The following is a 21939-nucleotide window of genomic DNA, read 5'->3' on the forward strand; positions in this document are numbered from 1 at the left end:
GGAGAGAATGGCAGAACGGTAGCTCACGAGTCTTGCTAGGAGTCAATGTTGGAGCTCTTCCTGGCCCGTCGCGGCATGTTTGCTGTATGTCTCAACGAGAGTGGTCCCTACAACCTTGGGCCCCGGCTAATTCATGGCAGGGCATCCCCAAAAAAGACCGGAACGAGAAGCGAGCGGAACCTCTGGCAGTGCCACTCACCTTAGGCAAGCACCGCGGTCATTTCATGGCCATGTTCGAAATCTTCTTCGGGAAATTCAGCATTGAAAAGGTATGCGTTGACTGCTTCTTCAAGCGTGAAGGTTTTGTTTTGGATTTCTTATCATCCCTTAGATGCTGAACATCGGAAACGCGCGTGTCGAAGGTTGCAAGGAGGCAGCAGTGGCCGAAGGCTATCGTGGCGGGCCACTCGGTAAGATCTCCCGAAAAGAAAAAGCTTTTCTTGGTTCATGTCCTTACCGGAGTCGAACAGAACAATCTATAAATCTGAACGAGAGCGGACGGTAATGACCGCAGCAAGATGATGATGATGATGAGGAGGAGGAGGAGCGCTGGCATTTGACATTTTCTTCGTTGCTCTGCGAACGTGCTGCTGTTCTTTTCTGTCGGTGTGCCTCTCTCCCACAGTTTCTGTGCTTTGATGGCTTTGTCTTCTGCTTGCGGTTCACTCTGTTGTTTTTTCGCAGCACTTCGGTGGGATGATGTTTGTTATTGCTCAGTCCCTTGTGGTATGTCCTGTGGTATACCCATGGCCATCGATGATGGATGATTCAAGAGGTTGTTATTAGCAAAGCTGAACGTTTGTGCTTTCAGATGTCTCGCTTAAACTGCCTTCGCTTAGGCTGCCATTCACGTCTACGCACTGATTCACAACTACAAACACGCTTGATAATAGCGTGATTGGAGATTCAGACTTTGTCACGTGCTGCTCCGTCCGGCTGAAGCTATCGGTGATCCTTCTCTGTTGCCTGTTCGAAGCAGGGCTGAGCATTAGCATGAAAAGCCTCTACGCGGCCATGTAGCCCTGCAGAGAATTGAGGCGTAGACCTAAGGGAGCACACAAGAGCAGCAAGTAGGCGAACCTACGAAAAGGTCAGAGCTGATATCGTGAGCCAGCAGTGTGGCTGTTACTCCGTGGATGACAGTAAGTTTAACCATAAATCTGATATTGAACCACAGGGTTAACCGGTTCAGCGACAGCGCAACTCCGTCTTGGCTGTTTGGACACCAGTCAGCATTGAAATCGTACTTGATTCTGAGTTGGTCCATGTGGGTGGGTTTCTTGAAGCAAAGATGCGCAGAGTGGGTTAAAGGTTCAGAGTCTTCCGATCGGCCAGCCGGAAGAGCTTGCTGAGGCGTATCTGTATTTCATGAAGGATAGAACCTTTGCGACGGGCATAGCCTGATATCAGATCGGATGGTGGGAAGATGCTGATATGATGGAAATTGACTTGAATTTCTGTATGTACCTACTTGGAATTTGAACTTACAACCAGATAGCCATCACAGTATGCCAGTTATTATCAATAGGAGGTATAACCACCATCGACGATCTATCCCATCAGCCTGATTTTCTCCCATGGTTGGCGATCGAACTTACCACATCAGAACCATTGAGGAAACTAGAGGCATCGGAAGCCATCCACACAACCGTCCCTTGCAGCTCCGACGGATGAGCCATGCGGCCCAGTGGCGTGTCCTTGACCCACGACTCGACCAGTTCCTTGCCTTCTCTTTCCAGAAGCTCGCGGATAAGATCTGTCTTCATGTAGCCGGGGGAGAGCGTATTGACGCGAATGCCATGAGGACCCCATCTAACCAACGGTCAGACATCGAATTCGTAGGTATGGACACGAGTTGAATGACGAACTCTGTAGCCAGGGATTTGGCAAGCATAATGACCGCGCCTTTGCTCTATGTAGACATCTCGATCAGCCCTCACTGATTTTAGTCCATATATATTATGAATGGGGATGGCCATACAGCATTATAAGCGGCCTGTTTCTGCGGCCTCACGCAGATACTCCCACTCATGCTCCCCACCAGAATAATACTCCCCTTGATCCCGCGCTGAAGCATATGCCTCCCCGCCTCGCGCGCGCAGAGAAACGTGCCGTCGAGATTCACGTCCATCATCTTCCGCCACCGCGCGTACGAGTAGTCCTCCGCGGCGACATTATCCACGATCCCCGCGGCGGTAACCAGGACATCAATCTGGCCAAAATCACGCACGATCTGGTCGAATGTCGAGATGACCTGATCTTCTTTGGTCACGTCGCATGCGTACGGGCGAAGGTCGATGGACGAAGCGTTCTCTCCCTTCTCGGTGGTGCTACTAGTAGTACTTTTTTCCGGTAGACTCGCCAGGTGCGATTTGATATGTGAGACGGACGCCGTTGCGCTGGCAAGAGTCAGGTCGATGCAAGCTCTGTTGGACCACTCTTAGCCTTTTTTTTTTCTTTTTCTTTTCTTTTTTGTCGTTCTACTGCGCGAATTCATGCCAAGTATGGAAGTGCAGTGCCCTACCCTCGTGCACCAGACCGTGCGAATCCCGTCAAAAACTCTTTGCCGAGGCCACGACCCGCACTGGTTACGTTCAGCAATTCTCTTCCTGCATGGATAGGTAAAGTGCAAGTTTCTTTTCATTCCTCACCCCGTCACTGCATCCATGCCATCAGCAATCATCGCGTCGCATACGACCACAATGAGCAAGCCTTCAAGTTCTTACCAACACAAGTCTTCCCCTCGAGCGAGAAAGCTGGCAACGTCCGTGGCACACGCGTATGCACGGATCTGATCTGAGTTGGAATCGGCCGTCCAAGCAACACACGCCAGGTCTTTGATGAAGGCATTCTTGTTCGAATTCTGTACCGGTGGTAGGAACAGCTATTTATGATGTACCGTACTATACAAGCAGTGCGCTGTAGCGTAGATAGTAGTACTAGTAGTTGAACGAAACGGTAGCAACTATCAATTCAATCGCCCAAGTATTCAAGATCAAGTCCTATCGTCGAACCCCTCACTTGTCTCACTCTCACGGCATTGTCTCCGACTCCGAGCCTGGAGAAACCTCATGGAAGCCACTCCGTCACATGAGCTTGTCATCTGTCCTATTTGGGAAATGTTAAGAACGGTCCGCAAAGATTCTTGGGCTGGAACTTTGGGATCTGGATTATGGGGTGCCTTGGCCGTCATTGATGATTGGTCCATTCGTTCCTGACGGCTGGGACGATTTGCTGTCACTTTCATTCAATTTTCAGAATTTTGATCCACTTTGAATTTCAAAATCCTATGCCAAGAATTTAGAATTCTGCGGTGTTCAACTCCCAAGGGAGCTCGTTCACGTCCTCGGTCGTAGATCTTAAGTACTAGCTAGGTATGCATACCTATGTAGAGGTAGGTAGGTACTTACTGTCTGATCGCAAATGCTGATCAAATTAGACCCGTAATTACCTGATTGAGCATCTATCCAATCACACAAGTCTATATACAATAAACCGCATCGTAGTACTTTGTATAGTGGTATCAAGCCATTCAACAATCAACGAAAGTCATGGCGATGGGTATCTGAAACACAAAAAATGATACATAACAAAGTGATGATACAACCAGATTAGTATGGCGACCAGTGCTCAAACCCATCCGGGTGCCATTCCTGCCCGGGATAGGCCGTGCTTGTCATCTCAATTTTCTCGCTCCAGTCGTCGCCGGGAACCGGCAACTCCACTGGCGACTGAGGGTTGCCCTTGATCTTCGGACCCGGTTCGTCCTCGACCGGCATTTTTTCTCGAAGGTCGGCGGCAACAACCGACATCCGTGCCTTGGATTTGTCCGTGTCGGCGTTGTCCGCCTTGCTATCGTCGTTGTGCTCCCGGTCTGGCACGGGCTCGGGGAGGGGACTGCGCGAACGTTGCCGTTGATCCGGCGCGTGGTTGCGACCCCGCTCTTGCTCATCCGGTGAGCCAGTACGAGGTGTCCCCGTCGACGTTGGAGGTCCGCTGACCTGGGGAGAACCAACCGATCTTGACCGATGGATCTCCAAGACCTGCTGTGGAGAGTAAAATATCGGCTCTTTGGTCGAGTAGGATGTCTGGGACGATGGTCGGATTGCATCGAAGGATGAGGGGTCGTCGTATTTCTTGTAAATAGTGTCTGGCTTGGGTTCGTTCGCTTGAACAGGAGATTCATGACCCCTCGGTTCCGAACCTAGCGTGTGCAAATACGGTGCGTAGCTGAGCTGACTGAATCGATAACTGAGTCCAACGTCCACGGGCGGCTGACTCGGCTGAACTGCCCACGTAGTAGTATACTGTGTCTCGCGCTTCTCATCCGAGCGCGGAGTCGATCCCGATCTACTGAACCACCCCTGCAACAACCGATGAGTTAGGGCAAGGCAAGAAAACCCTGAATGCGTAGAGTTACTCACACTGAAGCGGGATAAGGTCCCTTTCCTGGATCCTACAAACTTCCGTTGCGTAGGCTCCCTGGCAACCGTCTTGTCGGGCTGCGCTTGGCCCTGTGGTTTAGTCGCCATCTGCGCATTGATCTCCGAAACGGTTTTTGACCGCAAGCCCAAGAACTTGAACCTGTTGGGAAATGGAACGGCAGACTTGGGAGAGTTTTCTGCGTCAAATGCGCGCTCTGACGAAGAGAATTTCGATTTCAAGTCAGCCCCGGAAGCCGCCATGCTCACACTTCGATTGCAGCCCCGGATAGGATTGTCGCTGCTTTGTGTTCTGGACGCAGGTGTTTTGGGTGAATTCGCGCCGGAAGAAGACCCGCTAGGGTTGTCGGCCGCCACACTAAGAGGTGGCCTCAGCTCGGAAGTCGAATTCATGGGGGTCAAGCAAGTTGATGCTGGGGCTACCCTGAAAGGTGTGGGCCCGGCTGAGACATCCGCGATCAAGAGACACTTGTGAACCCGTTCGACCATGAAGGGGCATGACCAATGTGTCGGAGCGTTGTGGCTGACCGGGACTCTGAGCAGAAGAATCTTGCAAGTCAACCGGAGTGGCATTCGCCGACGCTTGGGACACAGCAGGTTTCTCCCGCGAATCGATTCCAACAGAGGGAGTCCCATTTGTAGCTTTCGCACCAGCTCCATGTTCATTTCTGACGTTTTCATTGCTTTCTGTCTTCCCATCCCGCTTGCTACCGGCTTCGTCCGTTTGAGGCGGTCGAGGAGAACCACTAGGAGTGTCGCCACCGGTCGTTTTCTGGAATTGCGCCTTCACCGGACTACGCAGGCCGCGGGATTGAGCCTCTCCGGCCGCACTCTCACCTGGATTGGAGGTAGCCACAGGCTTCCGGGAACTGACAGTTTTGACACTTCCAGCATTAGACTCCCTCGATTTACGGCTTTCCTTGTCGCGGTTCTTGACTGCCTTCGTTAACGTTATGACTCTGATCGGCCTCTGAGGTTCTACCGTCACCGGCCGCGCTGTCAACGGCTCATTCTTCTCAGGATCGATGCTAAGTTGACTTATTCTGAGACCGTCAGGTGAAATCCGCGTCGATTCCTTGGTACGACTGGATTTCTCTTTCCCATGCTCTTTTCCGCTCCGATGCTTTTCGGACGATTTCGAATCTTTGGCCGGCTTGCCGCTAGATTTTGTCGGTTTCTTGGTTTTGTCGGCGGATGAAGAATGATCATTTCTCGAACTTTTTTCACGACCAGAGCGCGACTCCGTCGTTGGTTTTTGACTTCGAGATTTTCTGGTGCTTATGTTTGCATTATCGCGGTGGGGGTCATCGATCCAAGGACGAGGCACGACAAGCTGTTCCGCGAGGGGTGGCAGACTTGGAAGGGGTTTTGACATGCTCTTTGCCAAATCTGGACGTCGAGACGGAGTGGTGCGGCTCCTGGGCATTTGGTGACTTGTTTGATGAGGGATGCCAGGCACATCCACCGGCTTGGGACCCGATGCTGTGGCGGAGTTCTGACGATCTTGCGAGGCAGGGGCAAGTTGAGTGTTCGCTTGCGGCGCTGTGACAGGCGTGGACGGTTGAAGGTCCCGTTCCCGTGCTTGAGAGTTCGGTTGCTCAACTTGAGATGGCACGCTGTCTTTCTGAGTTGCATCCCCGGAGCTCTGAGACCGTGACGAAGTCTCCTGCTCAGGTGCCCGAGTGTCCTCGCGCTCGGCATGAGTTGACTCACGCTCTTGCTGATGTGCTAGCGCGGAGCTCTGAGGTCGTGACGAAGGAGAAGTTTCTTGCTCCGGTACCTCGGCATTCTCACGCTCGGCTTGATTTGACCCGCTGTCTTTCTGAGTATCAACCCCGGAGCTCTGAGACCGTAACGAAGAAGTTCCCTGTTCGGGAGGCTGAGTGTTCTCACGCCCGGCTTGAGTTGAATCACTCTCCTGCTGATGGGCTGGCGCGGGGCTCTGAGGGCGTGATGAGGGAGATGTGCCTTGCTCGGACCCCTGAGAATTCACACGTTCGCTTTGAGTCGACCCCCTATCTTCCTGAGCCACTTCTACCGGCGCCGGCACGGAGCTTTGAGGTCGTGACGAAGGGGAAATCTCCTGCTCAGCTGGCTGAACATTCTCAGGTTCTGCTTGAGCTGAACCGCTGTCCTGTCGAATAGAATCTACAGGCGGCGGAGCGGAGGCGGAATCATCTGGAGAGGCAGATGCGGGCCCGGGATCCGCATGCGACTCTGTGACAGGCGCTGAGGATGCCTCCCCTGAGTCGGGTTGTGTTGAGCCATTGTCTTGCCGAGTGCAAACCGACGGTGCCGGCGCCGGGTCCGAAGCTGTCGATGTGGATGCAGGCTCAAGATTCGCATGAGAAGCAGATCCAGACTCGGTGAGTGCGATTTCTGATTCAGATGCCTGGGAATCCTGCCGCATGGTTTCAGTGGACCCGTTGTCTTGCTGCCCCTCCACCACGAGGGCAGATGTGGTGCCTGAAGCGTCCGGTGACGGTGACGAAGATTCGGCATTTTCATTTTGTGACGCTACGACAGGCGCCGAAGGGGAATCTTCTGACTTTGGGGCCTCAGAACCATGCGCATCGAGGTGACCCGATTGGTCTTGAGCCGCTGACGCTACCGGAGCCGACGCGGAGCTTGGGGAATCTGACGGTGGAGTAAGCCCAAAGCCCTCTTGAGACCCCGTGACAGGCGCAGGAGGCGGTGCCTCTGATTCGGATGGCTGAGAGCTCTGCCGTTTTGTCTGCGTCGATTCGCTGTGTTGCTGAGTCGCAACCACTGACACTGACGCGGGACGCGAAGCGTTTGGCGAGGACGAGGTAGACTCAGGGTCCACATGGGATGGCTCAACAGATGCCGAAGGTGAAGTCTCGGGCTGGGGTGTCCCAGACCCCTGGGAATGGGTCTGCGTCGAGCCGCTCTTTTCCCTACTCGCGACTACCGGCGCCGGCGCAGAATTCGAAGGGTTTAGAGAAGAGGAATCGGAATCGCCATTCTCATTGGGCGCTGAGATGGACGCCGAGCGTGCGATTTCTTGTTCAGAACCCTGTGAGTCTCGCTGCTCGATTTCATTCGGCCCGCTCCCTTGCTGAGAGGCCGAGGTAGAGCCCGGGGGATCCAACAGAGGAGACGAAGGCTCGGGGTTCACGCGCGACTCTATCGCAGATGCCGAGGGCTCCACCTCTCGTTCATTAGCCTGAGAGCTTCTCCGCTCAACAAGAATTGACCCTTCATTTTGTTGAGTCTCTGCTGCCGGCGCTGATGCGGAGTTGTCAGGGCTTGGTGAACGAGAGTTTGGCTCAGAACTCGCAGCCGGTGCTGACACAGAAGTCGAGCGTGTGATATCTGGCCCAGGCACCTGAGAACTGAACCGACTGGCTCGAGTCGACGCGCTGTCCAGCCGCAGCATAGCTGCAGGGACCTTACGACCCTCTTCCGATGCGCCAAGAGTGTCATTGGCTGAATAAGGCCGACTCAAGTTCCGGGCTGTTTCACCAGTCGGTGATATGTCCAACCAAGAAGTCATGGAACCCATGCTATCAGAGTGACGCTCCGGCACAATGGACAACTTGTCTTTTGCATCTTGGAGAGATGGCACATCCGGCAGGTCTAAGTCGTCAAGAAAATTCCGACCTTCCTTGAACTTGAACGAAGGTAGCCGAGGGACTGGTTGAGACGAGAATCTTGACTCCTTTGGCATCGATTCCGCTCGTTCCATATCAGGTTGATCGCCAAGGTCTGATTTGGATTTTTGCCTAAAGAACTGTAGGCTTCGACGATTGAACTTCGAACTTCCCTACAAAACCCCTTCGAATTAGAACACTTGCTAGACATATCGATAGCTGCAGGTACCAATACATAGACAATGATGACCGTATCAACCGAATGTGAAATCCAGGCACTCCTACTTGACGGTTGGTAGTGATGTGTACACAACGGTGTAAAGGAGAGCCCACATAGTGTGGAGAAAAAACATGATGGGAGGCCAACACCAGCCAACGTCATTTTGCCAATCTGTGCAGCGAGACAAGGAGAGGAGGGATCAATCTACCTTATCAGTAGTGCTTCGCAATTTGCTCTTGCCTTTGGCAAACAGCCCACGTGCTGCACCGCCTGCTTTGCCGCCAAGCATACCTGCGCTGTGGAGCAGATCTTTGCCTTTTGACTCCATGTTCTGCATGTTGATCTTGCCAGCGAGAGGAGCAGACGGGCGCCGGACGTGACCGTGCGTACCTGAAGTCTGGGACGTGCTCGGAAGGGACGGAGAGCTCAAGGAGAGGTTCCCAAAAGATGACAGTTTGGGGAATTTAGTTCGTTGGGGCAAAGCACGCGCAGGTGCACCACCAGGGACTTCGCCATTCAGTTGCACCAAATCGGCGTGGTCCTGCAGGGATTCGCTCGACCGTCGGAGCCACTCAGACAGACCGGTATCCATGGAAGCGAACTGCTCTCGTGTTTCCTTGAATGCGCGGATCTTCTCCTCTGGCGACTTGATCTCCATGATTTGCTTGAACGTCCGCAACGGAGGCTCACTTTGAGACTGCGCTGCCGTGGCTTCGACAGGCGGCCTTGGTGCGGCCTCGGAACCGCCACTATTGGCGCCCTCGCTACTTGCGGGGACATCCTTAGGCTCTTCGGGAGAGGCACTCGTTGTCGGCGCCGCAACATCCTGTCCTGGGCTTTCGGAAGGAGATACTCCCGAAGTGACAGCCCTCTGATTGGGCGCCACCCCGGCATCGTTGTCGGCTTCGTTGCTCGATTCTTCCCAGGAGAAGCGTTTTGTCAGCATTGGGCGCGTGTCCTCCTCTGGCGCCGGCACAGGCTCGGATGGGACTGGAGCCACATCTGCAGGAGCCTGTGGGACAGCAGGCGACTTGATGCGCAGCGGATCTGGAGGAGCAATGCCGTGTTCACCATCACTGGGAAGATGCGGAGCTTCTCCTTTAGAAGCATGAGATTCGTTGAATGTTCGCGACGCGGGGCGTGAGGCTTGTTGAGGATCCGGACTTAGGGATCGAATGATTTCCCTGCGTAAACGATCGCTTTCCATCTCCTGGGGAGATGCCTCGGTACCCACAGAGGGCGGTGCGCTTTCCAACGCGTTGTGCGTTTGCCCCTCTGGAATCCGTAGCGGCATCGGAGTGTGTAGCTGGCTTCCTGCGGTCCCATCAAGGTCCTGAGCTGGCTGCTGATCATGCACTTTTATTGGCTCGTCAGCGCCTGTAGCAGAGACTTGACCCTCGTGAGATTGAGCCGGAGGCACGGTAACGGTCTGAGCAAGCTGGGGCTCCGGTGCTTGTTGGCCATCCACGATGGTCGCGCGTTTACTCGCGTCATTTTCAGACCCTGGAAGAGACAGATCGCGTCGATGCCCTGGCCGGAAACCGGGCGGAGGACCATTTGTATCCGCTTCATCGGGGTGTTCCTCGATGGTCTTGGTCTTGTCCGTGTCCAGACCACTGCGTGGGATGATGGGGCTGATAACAGAAGTGCTGACACTGTCGGAACGACTGATATCATCCGACATAGATGTCGGTGTGTCTTGGGCATCAAACGCCTGATGAACAACGGATCGGAAACCCAGGGATGGGTCCCGTTGCAAGGATTTCTCTTCCGTCTGAGTCGAAGCCACAGGTTCCGAGGCTTGTGCTGCGGGAGCGGAAGAAGCGGGCGCAGGGGAAGATTCCTGCTGTCCATGGTCTACGGGTGCCGGCTTCGATGACACGGTGCCCGAGCTCTGCTCTTGAAATTGCTCGTGGCTATCGGCCGGTCGGCCCAGCGACGAAGGTTCTGTCGAGGAGCCACGTGTTTGTTCACCACCCGTTGTTGTCCGCATTTCCGAGTCATCGCGAGGTTGTTGAGACACCGCCCCGTCCTCAGCCAGAGACTCCCGAGCCTCCGAAATCGCCGCTAGGCGATGGTCTGAGGATGCGGCTGGAGTGGTGGCCGAAGGCGCGACCTCCTCCTCTACCACCAGATCGTCATCCCCCCAGTCATCCCCATCGTAGGAGACGGACTTGGCCTCTACCCATCGCCGAGTCTTTTGCCGATTGATATCGGTTTTAAACGAGAGCGTCGAGCTGCTCTGAGACTGCGATCCCAGAGGACCTGTGCCGTACCTGTTGTTGGGTGTCAGCGCACACACCGTCCTCTCCGCGACGGGGACTAGAGCACGGCTTACTCATGGCGATATGGCATCGACATTGTGGCGGCCGGCAGATGTCAGCTCCAGGAAACCTTTCAGTCCCAGGAAACCCCTTCTGTAGTGACGGAGGACATGGCAGTGGGTGGGGGAGTGAAGGATAGCCAGCGCACGGCTGGGCGAAGAGGAGCGAGCGAGATGAGCGATGGCGGATGGGATTTGAGGTCCGAGCCCGTTGGGAAGCACGAGTGGCGGGCTTGGTATGCGGCGGAGACGCAATGGCGCAATGTACGGAGTACTTGGTATAGACTGGCAGACAGCGAGAGAATCAACTACTTACTGATGGAAGAATTAAGAACAACCAGTCCAGCAAGCAAACGACGAGACCCCAAAGAGAATATACCTGGCCTCGTCATCCAAAAAAAGGCACAGAGAGGAGGTTTTAATTATTGAACACTCCATAATACATATATATGTAAATTCTAAATTAACCTTCATCCTAAAGGGCTCCCACTTTTCAGCAGGTCAGATTCAGCCCTGGACCAGCCCAAAAGACCCTCAACCAATGGCTGTGTTGGGAGGCTGCTCAGCTGCCGGACAGACTGAGCCCAAAATCACCGCCAAATGACAGATCCGACTGTTGCTTGGATCACCTTGGCGCCGTCAAGCTTTCCTGTTGACGACGGCCGGGCACGAAGTTCCTGCTTGTCTGTTTGTGTTGGATAGACTTCCCTGTATACAGCAACCTCTTCACTCAGTTCTTCGCCATTGCACAGACGTAAGAAACGGCACAGAGGAAGAACAGAGCTGCGTTGGCAGCCAATTCCCATTGGTCAGGAACTCCCCGCCCCGCCACGGTCAAGTCACGTGATCAGATTCCGCGCTATTCCGGATCCGGTCATGAGTCTCCTGAGAGCTTCGGGCGGTCGAGCCTCCGGGGCCCAGGCTGGCTGCAGCCGCCCAACAAATACCCTTCCCAGCGCGCTTGGCGTCAGCCTGGGACGATTGGTCAAACGGTTCAAGTCGTGATCTGCGCAGTCGGGTTCCAGCGTACTGCGGTTGCTGTGAGCCGGGAAGATTGCTTGAGGAGTGCCGCGTTTCAAGTTTTATTTATCTGCCGAACGCTACGTGCGGAGCTGCCGACCGATCCTTCGAGGACAGCCCTCCTTTTGCCGTCGTCCAGTCAATCACCCACATCCATCGTGATTTGGCCACGCCATGGCCGCTGCTTCGATCCAGGACCGAACCGCCGAGTTTCGGTCCATCCTGGGCCAGGCCCAGAAACGGATGGCCTCTCAGAAGGTCGGAGCGCAGAGGCAAGCGTTACTGTCGGACACGCAACGACGGCAAGCAAATGGCGATGCCGCCCGCCGGCGAGATTCCCGGGATGCCCGGTCGGAGTTCGCCCGCAAAGCGCTGGAGATCGGTCGGGGGATCACCAGCACAACGGCGAAGTTGCAGAGACTGGCGGAACGTAGGTGGTCAACGGAGGTTTGGTCTTGCGGCTTGTAACTAATGGCAATGCAGTGGCCAAGCGCAAGTCGTTGTTTGACGATCGGCCTGTGGAAATCTCCGAGTTGACCTACGTGATCAAGCAGGACTTGGCCGCGTTGAACTCGCAGATTGCCGCTCTACAGGCCCTGACATTATCCCAGCACCCCAAGCATAATCGGGCAAAGACCGACCAGGAAGGTGAACATAACGACAATGTAGGACCGCTGTTCACCGTCACGTCTTGAAGTTTCGCTAACATCAGTAGGTTGTTGTTATGCTGCAAGGCAGGCTTGCCGAAGTCGGCGCAAACTTCAAAGAAGTCCTCGAGGTCCGAACGAAGAACATTCAAGCTTCGCGGTCACGGACAGAGAACTTTGTGTCCTCCGTGTCTTCAAGGTCACAAACACAGCTCGACCCTCAGCGCTCCGATTCTCCCCTGTATACCGCCTCTGGGCGGCGGTCCCCGCAACCTGGCTTCCGCAGCAACCAGTCGGACCTGCTTTCTCTCGAACCGTCGTCGTCGTCGGTCCTGGGCCAGCCACAGTCGGGCCGCGTGTCGAGTGATCAGCAGCTCCTGATGATGGAAGAGGCTCAGCCAAACAATACATACATACAAGCACGAGGGGAAGCCATCGAGGCGATCGAGCGAACCATCAACGAACTGGGCGGCATCTTCAGCCAGCTGGCGCAGATGGTCAGCGAGCAATCGGAGATGATCCAACGCATTGACGCAAACACCGAAGATGTTGTCGAGAACGTTGAGGGAGCGCAGCGTGAGTTGATGAAGTATTGGTCTCGCATGTCAGGCAACCGCTGGTTGATTGCCAAGATGTTCGGTATTTTAATGGTATGTCCCCGGCGTTTGTGAGAGAGAGGACAACCTGCTGACACCTTCATATAGATTTTCTTCCTCCTATGGGTATTGATTTCCGGATGAGCTTTACTTTCTGTACATACCTTGTTTTGTTGTACATTATTCTTATACCGCTATGTTTGTCCTGTTAGAGTGGTCTTGCAGCGATGTCTCGTTTGATTGGTATGTCATATCGTACAGGTTTCGCATAACATAATGTTTGATTATGAATACAGTGATCATTGCTATTGAATCATCATTCTCAAACGCAATACGAACCCGCAATGGATAACGGTCAATCTGGCACCCGATCAAGCATCGCGGGAATATACACTTGGACTAACCGAACGGACATGTAGGATCGACCGAATCTGATCGCCCCAATGATCTGCATCGTCAAACCGAGGAGGCTGGATGTATGCTTTAATCGGAACAGGCGGTGTCTGGCGATGTTTGTCCAAGGGGTTCTCTCTCGCCTGCTGCGACTCGCATGAGGAAGTTGTCCATCGGGAAGACAAATCACCCGCCGGCTCCGAATCAGAGAGCGGCTGGGGAACCAGATCCGGCTGTGGGAGACCATGCGAAGAGTTATCCAGGAACATGCTCATCGACGTTGTTGATTGCCGAGAGCGCTCTTGCCCACCTCCGGATGAGAGGGTCGTCGATACGGTCGTTTCCCTCTTCATCCCGGGCAATGATTGTGATGATGACTGTAGCCACGACAAATGATCAGAGAAGAACTTTTCCGACATTGACTCTGGCCATCGTGGATCGTCATGCTGCGCTTGCCAGGGATCAGGACTCGATGACTCCTGTTGTTGAGCCCAGTAGGGTCTCCCTGGTTCATTAAGTCCGGAAGACCGCCGTCTTCTACGCCGACGCTTTCGCTTATACCAGAGACACAGGATGAGCAGCGCGAGGGCGGCGACGACGACCGCTGCAACAAGGATGACGACATGGATGGGAATGGTGAGAGCCTGATTGCTTTTCGCGACAGGCTCAACAAGCTCGGGATCGCGACCCGCGGTGGAGACTACCGTGTGCACAGATCGTGCTGTGGTGACGCCTGCATCTCGCTGGAAAGTGACCTCTGGCGGCGACGATCGCACGGCGCTTGTGCCTGCCAGCGGCGTTACTGTCGTCGTGGAAGCAGAGACGGGGTCGCTCGTCAACGTCGTCGTCGAAGGTGACGGTGATGGTGGTGGAGGAGGTGGTGGTGGTGGGAGGACATTCTCCGTCACCGTCTGCGTTACCTCAACGACAGCATCCACCGTCACGGTGGACGCGGATATACGGAGCACTTGATGATAGTACGCTGTCACTAAGAACAGAAATGCGGCGAGCGAGGGCATGTGGGTTGTTCCAAATGGCTATTTTTATATATAATATGTTTAATTAATATTCGCTGAAGATGAAACACGCCTCCCAAAACCTAAGCTCTTTTTTTTTTTTTTTTTTTTTTTTTTTTTTTTTTTTTTTTTTTTTTTTTTTTTTTTTTTTTTTTTTTTTTTTTTTTTTTTTTTTTTTTTTTTTTTTTTTTTTTTTTTTTTTTTTTTTTTTTTTTTTTTTTTTTTTTTTTTTTTTTTTTTTTTTTTTTTTTTTTTTTTTTTTTTTTTTTTTTTTTTTTTTTTTTTTTTTTTTTTTTTTTTTTTTTTTTTTTTTTTTTTTTTTTTTTTTTTTTTTTTTTTTTTTTTTTTTTTTTTTTTTTTTTTTTTTTTTTTTTTTTTTTTTTTTTTTTTTTTTTTTTTTTTTTTTTTTTTTTTTTTTTTTTTTTTTTTTTTTTTTTTTTTTTTTTTTTTTTTTTTTTTTTTTTTTTTTTTTTTTTTTTTTTTTTTTTTTTTTTTGGAAATTCTTTTTAGTTCGTTGGGGCATAGTTGGAGTGCTAATAGATACTCCAATCGCAATGCATCATCATGTTGCTGGTGGTCGTGTCATTGTGATTGTGGATGACTACCTACTATATGACTCGGCCTACTCATACATCGGACCCCAACTCAGCTGCATGACCGTTGCTGACGAGTTTTTATGCATCTCAAGGTGTCACGTCTATCGTCATGTCAGAGTCGTTGTTTCTCTAGGTACTTACAACAAACAGAATCGTCTAATTCAAACTCGGAGAGAGAGAGAGCCAAAACCCCGTCTATGCATCTCAAAGGAAAAACCATCATTGCAGATCTAATAGGCAAATATCCCACCGAAACCCATGACATGGAGGTCTATGTTCTTTGTGTCGTCTAGATAGCCATGATCGATCGTCCGCCGTCGGCTGATATGCGGGAACGTATCCTCACCCGCATGTATCGCGGACCCAGCAGCCATACCCGCGGGGGCAGCTTGGAGGTGCCGTTCGAGACACCGTTCGATTGCTTGTTCTTCTTGTTCTTTTTCTTGCCAGTGCCGTTGGCTGCGCCGTTGCGGTTGTTGTTGGCGTAGTCAACTATGCCGTTGTTGTTGCTGGTGGCGGCATAGTCGATAATGCCGTCGTTGCTAGTGGCAGCATAGTCGATAATACCGTTGTTGCTGGTCTCAGCGTAGTCGATGATGCCGTTGTTGTTGCTACTCTGGGCGTAATCAATAATGCCATCGTTGCTGCTGGCGGCATAGTCGATGATGCCATCGTTGTTGCTGCTCTGGGCGTAGTCGATTATGCCGTTGCTGTAGTTGTCATTATGGCAGTGGTTATTCTCGTTGCCACCATTAGTGTTGCCGGCTTCGTCCTCCTGGGAAACGTTGACGACAGCTGCCGAGCAAAACAAAAGGGCTTCGCCGGTGCGAAGCCGTACAATCTGCTTGAAAAGATCTAATTTGTTCGACCCGTCGCTATCATGGTACCGATTGCTCATCGTCGCTGCAGCGAGGTGTTTCTCAAGCATGGAGTACCATGCCGGAGACGAGAACTTGTGCACAATGGTGACGTTGCACAAGTCAAGCAATTTCGGTGAAAGTGTCGGCTCTTGCGTTGCAATTACCACACGCGCGGCCAAGTGCCGTTGTTGACGGATAATCGACAGAAGCGTCTCGGTAAACTCCTTTGCCTCCGTTGATTGCGTTGTCAAGAACTACGACGGAAGTCAGTATGCTTTGAAAAAGAGTTGAACAATGTTCGGTCCACTCACCTTATGAGCCTCGTCCAAGGCGATGATCCGCCCGTTTGAGCTGCGGTCCTCGAGGAACAGCGAGAGGCAGATATTGAACAACGCGCATGCGTCGTTCTCGGCCACGAACGGACAACTGAGGTCGACAATGGTAAGGCTGCCCGGATCAAATTTCCAGACAGGGGGCTGCTTTCTGGCTTTGAATTTCTGTTTCTGCTGACCATTATTCTGGTTCTGATCTTGAGTCGCCAGGAACGACTCGAGAAGTTGCAGCCGCATCTTCAGAGGCTGCGCTTGTCCTGGTAGCAGCTTCTCTGCCTCAATCCGACTCTTAAATGCGGAGTACCTCAGTCCCGGGGTGTCTCCGGCCTCCCGGGCCATTTCTCTCAGGATTTTCATGACAACCTGGGGACCGTCAGTCTGCGCTTCCAACTCTCCAAGAAACGAGAGCAACACTGACATCCATGTACAATGGCGTGTTGCCGTCATCCCCCACACCCATCAACGTCTTCATCATTGCAATGTTCAACTGCGACTCTGTAAAGTACAGAGGATGTACCTCGGGCTTTCGTTTCGCATTCTTGAAAGCTTCGCCATAGAGTCGTTTCATGGCCAGAAGATTGCTTGGGGACACCAGCACTCGAACTGGAATACCTGCGGTGCACAGCCAGGCGGCCTCGCAGACTTGGGTGCTCGCAAACGAGGTGAACTTGTCATAATGGAAGACAACAGCCGAGAGGGGCTTCTGGATCTCGCCTGCCGCGTTTGGTTTCAAGAGTGCATTCTCCAGCAGACAAGACAACGTGTGGCTTTTGCCACTGCCCTGGCTGCCACAAATGAATGTGGAGTGTGGTGCTGCAACATTGACATACAGCAGGTTTTGTTTCGCGTCGCTGGTGTCTGGCTGAAACGGCTCCGGTTCCTCGCCTTCACCGTATGTTTCGCATCGCAACCCGAGAAGACCATATTGGGGGAACCAGTTCCCTCCAGGTCCGATCTTCCCGAGCGCGGTGATATTGCTTGTGAACAGCGGTGCTGTCCTCAGCTCCTCGGCCTCGGCATTGTTCCGTTCGGTCTTCTTGTTCGTATCATCGAGCTGAAGCAGCGAAAGCTGCTTCGAGAGATCCACCATTTTCCGTCGTGTCTCATCAAATCCACGACGATCCGATCAAAAAAACCGGGATGGAAATAAAAAATTGATCACCAGAGTGTTGAAAGACGCGATAAGCGGCCTCTGCTCCTTTTAAATCACGGCATTCGTGAAGGCAAAGACGATGGGAAATTTCTAGCCACGCGTTGATTGGACCGTGAAGCTTTGAAAGGTCCAAAAGCTTGCAGCGCCGTGAACCTGGGAACGTCCTCGTCTGTGAGTGGACAAGCGGCAAGCAAAAAAAAAAAAAAAAAAAAAAACAAAAAAAAATAACTGCTGGGGCCCGACGGTGCGTATCGCTGGGTACCAAGATGTCAAGGTACTTACTGTATTTACTGTATTTGCCAACACGACTGGTGGACCAATCCAGAGTTCCAGACCGGTAAGTTAAGTACCGGGACGTTCCGTAACTTTGACTCTGGTCAGATACAAATGGCCAGGTACACAGTACTGTATACTCACAGTCTTGCCGATCAATCCTGCTGCTTTCAAAGCTCCGAGTCAAGTTGCCTCTTCGGACCTTCAGTCTCTGATCAAGATTCACTGTTCAGCGGCAATTGGTACACTCCTCTCAACTTTTGATCAATTCCCAAACGCAACAGCTAGTTAGACATCAAGTCCTGGACAAGAATAATTTCCAAGTGCATCCAATCGATGATACAGCTTCGACTCTCGAGGGTGATCCCCACTCCTTATCAAGAATGCAGTGCTGATAGTCTGATAGGTACCCAATGTATGTATCGATAATGTTTGACAGACCCTGCTCCGTCTCTCTGAGTCTGCCATCTCATCCCCCGCATCCAAGGCAAGCTTTCAATCGGAATCGCTCAATGTATCGAGCAGGACGAGTACCATGAACTGCTTATCACGTTGATTTGGTTTCCATGGAGGTTCCTCTACCGAACATCATGATGGCATGGGTGTCCTTTCTTCCCGTATTGATCTGGGAATTCAAACATCAGCGGAAAAGAATTCAGTTTGATACGAAGCCGTCAACCGGCCAAGAGAGACCTGATTGTGATCTCGGTTACCCACGCCGACCCCCCCATCCAGCACTTCCTATGCCAATGCCCGCACTCAGCCCTGGTCCAAAACACAAAGATTGGATCATCGACGTCAATGGATGATCTCACCCCTGCCATTTGGATCTGAATAAGGGACGGTTACCAGACTGAAAACTCAAATGAATGCAGGACCAAAATGGCCGGGGCGAGACGACTGGCCGTGTTGGAGCATGTTGGAGGGACAAGTAAATTACAACATTTCTCAAGAAACCTTCCTAAATGGTTTCCTCTGTAGACTGCCAAATGCAGAATGGCCTGAAGAATCATTAAGTAACTTACCCTAAGCCCTAAAAGAATCCCGATCCGGTTAGCATATGAAAACATCCACCCATCTGCCAGGGCCAAGTGCGCCGACTCCGCTGAGGCGTTGCTTCGTCGAGGGTTGCGTGCATTCCGCCATTCCCAACACGAAGTTGGAGAAAAGAACAGCCCAGAGCGGAATCGAGGCCGTCAGAGCCCAGATTGGCCAATCGTAATCTCTGCCATTGCTGGGGCCATGCGGAGGGGCCGGCGAACAGGATAATTTCGTGCGTTGAAAAAGGCACTTCTGAGCCACCGAATGCCGTTGGCGACGCCCGTGTAGTATCGCTGATAGCGATGGGCGCAATCTCGCAATTCAACAATCATTGAGAAAGATTCCAAAGGTAGCAGACAAGCTTGTGGTTGATGCATAGGCCTACTCGTGAAATTATTGCGATCCTGTAACTGCAGTACGTACTCCGTACTTATCTCTTGGTTCCAGATTGCCCGGCCCCGGGTTAGTTACAGTATATGATTGACGAGTCGCTCCAACGGGCTGGTTTCGTCCAACAACTCCTGTCTATCAACGTCCTCACTCTTTCCAGCAGCCGTCTTCGACCAGGATCGTTTTCTCACTCGTTTTCTTTTGCCCATACTGGCTAAACTGAAATCGCTTATTGAAAACCGCGCTGTGGCATTCCTCCGACCGCAGTTGCGGGAAACGCAGCCTGCGACTACTCCTCTCTCCCCCCGTGCTCCATGTTGACTACCCCAGCGCGGCCACCTCCATGATTCCTTGTCCCGCGATTGCCTAGGTAGTTGGGATCGCTCGTATCCGGCCGGACGGGTTTCTCTTGTTAGCTGCAATAACGTCGTGGAGGAGGAGCGCGCCTCTTCCACCCCCGCCCGACGACGGTGATGTTGCTCAAGCCGGCGACACCGCTGACAGTCCTGCTGCTGGCCGCGTTTGTGCTGTTGTTGCTGTCGACGCTGTCAACGCCGGTCATCAAGGGTATCCCACTGGCCACGTTCCAAAATGTTGACCTGGGAGTGTTTGGCTACTGCAGGGGCTCGCAGTGCAGCAAGGTTCGAGTTGGTTACTCGACCGGTAATAGCTGATCCTCCTTCCCCGTTGTCCAAATGAGTCCTAATTGAATGGTAGACCATCTATTCGAGACCGAAGTGACCAATGCCGACTTCAACCTCCCGTCCAGCGCCCGGAACTCGCTCTCTTCGATCCTCATTGTCCATCCCGTGGCCGCATTCCTTACCCTGGTCTGTCTCATCATGGCAGCCGCCTCGCATTTTCGTAGCCCGTCGCACTCCCCGAGATACCTCCTGGCCTTGCTGATCTTGCTCCTGCCTACGGTACTGGTGTCGCTGTTGGCGTTCTTGGTTGATATTCTGCTGTTCGTCCCACATCTGTCCTGGGGTGGCTGGATCGTGCTGGCAGCGACCATCATCATCGTCGCGTGTGGCGTAGTGACATGCGCCATGCGACGCACGCTCGTCAGCCGCAAAGCACGCAAGAGACGAATCGCCGAAAATGCGGAAATGAATGGGCAGAATTTCTACAGCCGGCAGAATTCGGAGGCAGCAATGCTGGCCAAGTCTAGCTCACCGTTTGCGCCAAGTACAGAGGCAAAAACACCTTTTAGCTACCAAACGGAATCAGCTCCCACCTTTGCCAGGTTTGAAATGACCAGCCAGAGGAACGATGATGACCTGCATCGCCTGAACTCGACGACGTCATCCAGCAATGCCACGCGAATGGGTGACGACGGAAGGTACAACAATCCTTCTGGCCATCCTGGTAATCCTCCCGGCAACGTTCCGAGGGATACATATGGGAATCCAATGGCGGCTCCAGGCACATATGAGGCGGACCCCCGTATGGTACGGTCGCATTCGGATCCAAGATTGCAACATCAATACTCTGATAGGCTGCAAAACCAATATTCCGACGGGAACCTGGCATCTCGCCGAGGTGGTTACGGATCTCGGGGTCACGGGCCTCCTCCGCGCGGTCCACCAGGCCCCCCTATGGGAGGCGGTTATTCCCCTCGCAGCGCACCGCGCTCAGGTCGTGCGCGAGGCCGAGGTGCGCCTCCGCGTGGCGCTCCCCCGATGCGTGGCCGCACTCCTCCGCCAGGCTATCCCCGACCGGGCGGTGGATACCCCGGGGGATACGATCAGTACGGTGCCATGCCTGCTGGAGTCCCGCATGTCCCGCACGGCCCATCGTCCGGCCGGCCTATTGGTCCCGGTTTCGAGGCGCCCGAACCACAGTACCGAGATGAGCCTGGACTTCATCAAGATCCAGCGCCACGGCCTCCTCACGACAACCAAGTAGAGCCGCAGCGGCCGTCGCCACAGAGCTCGGGCAATGTCCACGAGGACAATGAGTAAGTCTATGGAGTGCTTTGGTTCTTCGACCGTCAAGACGGACTGACGCCACCAGGCCTTACATACCACCGCGCGCCGAATGGGGCAACCTCAACTTCAACGGGAACCATGGCGGACCGCGCCCGGGAGGGCCAAGCTCCACAAACTATTATGAAGATGTGGATCCACGCTTCGCCGAACCAGCTCCATCAGAAGAGAGGTTACCATCGGCATTAGTGCCGGGAGGCGGAGGTGCGGCAAGCGGAACGAGAACAAGGGACCAACAACCCCCAACGGCAAGCGGCGACAACCCCGAACCACCAGCCGTCGCGCCGCCCGATGAGGACAACAGCATGGGGCCCGACGGTGAGCACAATCGGTTGTCCAACATCAGCGATACGAGCCACTTCACCTCCATTTCCGAGCGCCCGATCAACCCGCGCTGGCAGGAATCTCTCAATCGTGACCTACCACCGGTACCTCCACCGCCTCCCCCGGTACCTCGGACCCAGGACGTCCTCTTGAGCAGCAACCCGGACTTCGAGTTGCCAATGGCCCGGCCAGGTCGTGGTCGCGGCCGCGGTCGAGGACGCGGAGGCCGGGGTGGGGGGCGCATGACACCTGTCAATGAATTTGATTACCTGAGCCCGGGCTCAGCAGGTGGTCGCTACCCTGGATTCTGATCATGTCTTTAACTTTTCTTTCTTTCCTCAGTATATATTTCCTCCTTTTCCGTTGTTGTTGTTGTTGTTCTTTTGCACTTTGCTACTTACCCGGTTGGCGTTTTCTCCAGAAGGCGGACTTGTTGGCCCATCACGGTACGAATTTGAGTGTGACACATGGTTTGTGCCTTTGATCTCGATCGTTTTCATGTTGAGGTTTCTTAATTTCCATGTGTTCTTTAACTGGGATGAGGATTCTTCGGAAGGTCAGGGCGTTGGGTCTTGATATGGATGGTTTCCTCCTGTATGTGTATTTGGTTGACCGGGTTTGTGTCCTGCATGGTGTTGACTGATTCCCGCAATGCTTTTTGCCCCTGTGATTCGATACCGTCCTGTATGTACACTTTTGTAAATGAGAATG

The 21939-nt window shown here is 53.0% G+C and overlaps 7 protein-coding genes across 7 annotated transcripts; 2 read left to right on the plus strand and 5 right to left on the minus strand.

Annotated features, from left to right (window-relative positions):
• Positions 1-1521: 1521 nt before the first annotated feature.
• On the minus strand, positions 1522-2850 carry VTN31DRAFT_5373 (uncharacterized protein; the record flags this gene model as incomplete). The annotated part of the gene is made up of 7 exons (XM_069405865.1): positions 1522-1551; positions 1599-1812; positions 1869-1912; positions 1982-2426; positions 2525-2584; positions 2652-2658; positions 2727-2850. 7 exons carry the CDS (start codon positions 2848-2850, stop codon positions 1522-1524), a joined length of 924 nt encoding a protein of 307 aa, XP_069259530.1.
• A 761-nt stretch (positions 2851-3611) lies between these two features.
• VTN31DRAFT_5374 (uncharacterized protein) lies at positions 3612-4685 on the minus strand (the record flags this gene model as incomplete). The annotated part of the gene is made up of 2 exons (XM_069405866.1): positions 3612-4364; positions 4425-4685. The coding sequence occupies 2 exons, from the start codon at positions 4683-4685 to the stop codon at positions 3612-3614; spliced, it is 1014 nt and encodes a 337-aa protein (XP_069259531.1).
• Positions 4686-4800: 115 nt separating this feature from the next.
• VTN31DRAFT_5375 (uncharacterized protein) lies at positions 4801-10637 on the minus strand (the record flags this gene model as incomplete). Its single annotated transcript, XM_069405867.1, has 3 exons — positions 4801-8229; positions 8485-10552; positions 10615-10637. 3 exons carry the CDS (start codon positions 10635-10637, stop codon positions 4801-4803), a joined length of 5520 nt encoding a protein of 1839 aa, XP_069259532.1.
• Positions 10638-11793: 1156 nt separating this feature from the next.
• VTN31DRAFT_5376 (uncharacterized protein) lies at positions 11794-13006 on the plus strand (the record flags this gene model as incomplete). The annotated part of the gene is made up of 4 exons (XM_069405868.1): positions 11794-12049; positions 12103-12284; positions 12335-12916; positions 12971-13006. 4 exons carry the CDS (start codon positions 11794-11796, stop codon positions 13004-13006), a joined length of 1056 nt encoding a protein of 351 aa, XP_069259533.1.
• A 227-nt stretch (positions 13007-13233) lies between these two features.
• Positions 13234-14274, minus strand: VTN31DRAFT_5377 (uncharacterized protein; the record flags this gene model as incomplete). Its single annotated transcript, XM_069405869.1, has 1 exon — positions 13234-14274. The coding sequence occupies one exon, from the start codon at positions 14272-14274 to the stop codon at positions 13234-13236; it is 1041 nt and encodes a 346-aa protein (XP_069259534.1).
• An 882-nt stretch (positions 14275-15156) lies between these two features.
• VTN31DRAFT_5378 (uncharacterized protein) lies at positions 15157-17149 on the minus strand (the record flags this gene model as incomplete). The annotated part of the gene is made up of 3 exons (XM_069405870.1): positions 15157-15981; positions 16039-16422; positions 16478-17149. The coding sequence occupies 3 exons, from the start codon at positions 17147-17149 to the stop codon at positions 15157-15159; spliced, it is 1881 nt and encodes a 626-aa protein (XP_069259535.1).
• A 2240-nt stretch (positions 17150-19389) lies between these two features.
• On the plus strand, positions 19390-21539 carry VTN31DRAFT_5379 (uncharacterized protein; the record flags this gene model as incomplete). Its single annotated transcript, XM_069405871.1, has 3 exons — positions 19390-19579; positions 19634-20876; positions 20933-21539. 3 exons carry the CDS (start codon positions 19390-19392, stop codon positions 21537-21539), a joined length of 2040 nt encoding a protein of 679 aa, XP_069259536.1.
• Positions 21540-21939: the final 400 nt, after the last annotated feature.

This window comes from Thermomyces dupontii (genome assembly GCF_041956625.1).
Source record: "Thermomyces dupontii strain NRRL 2155 unplaced genomic scaffold VTN31scaffold_5, whole genome shotgun sequence".
NCBI classification, from domain to species: Eukaryota; Fungi; Ascomycota; class Eurotiomycetes; order Eurotiales; family Trichocomaceae; genus Thermomyces; species Thermomyces dupontii.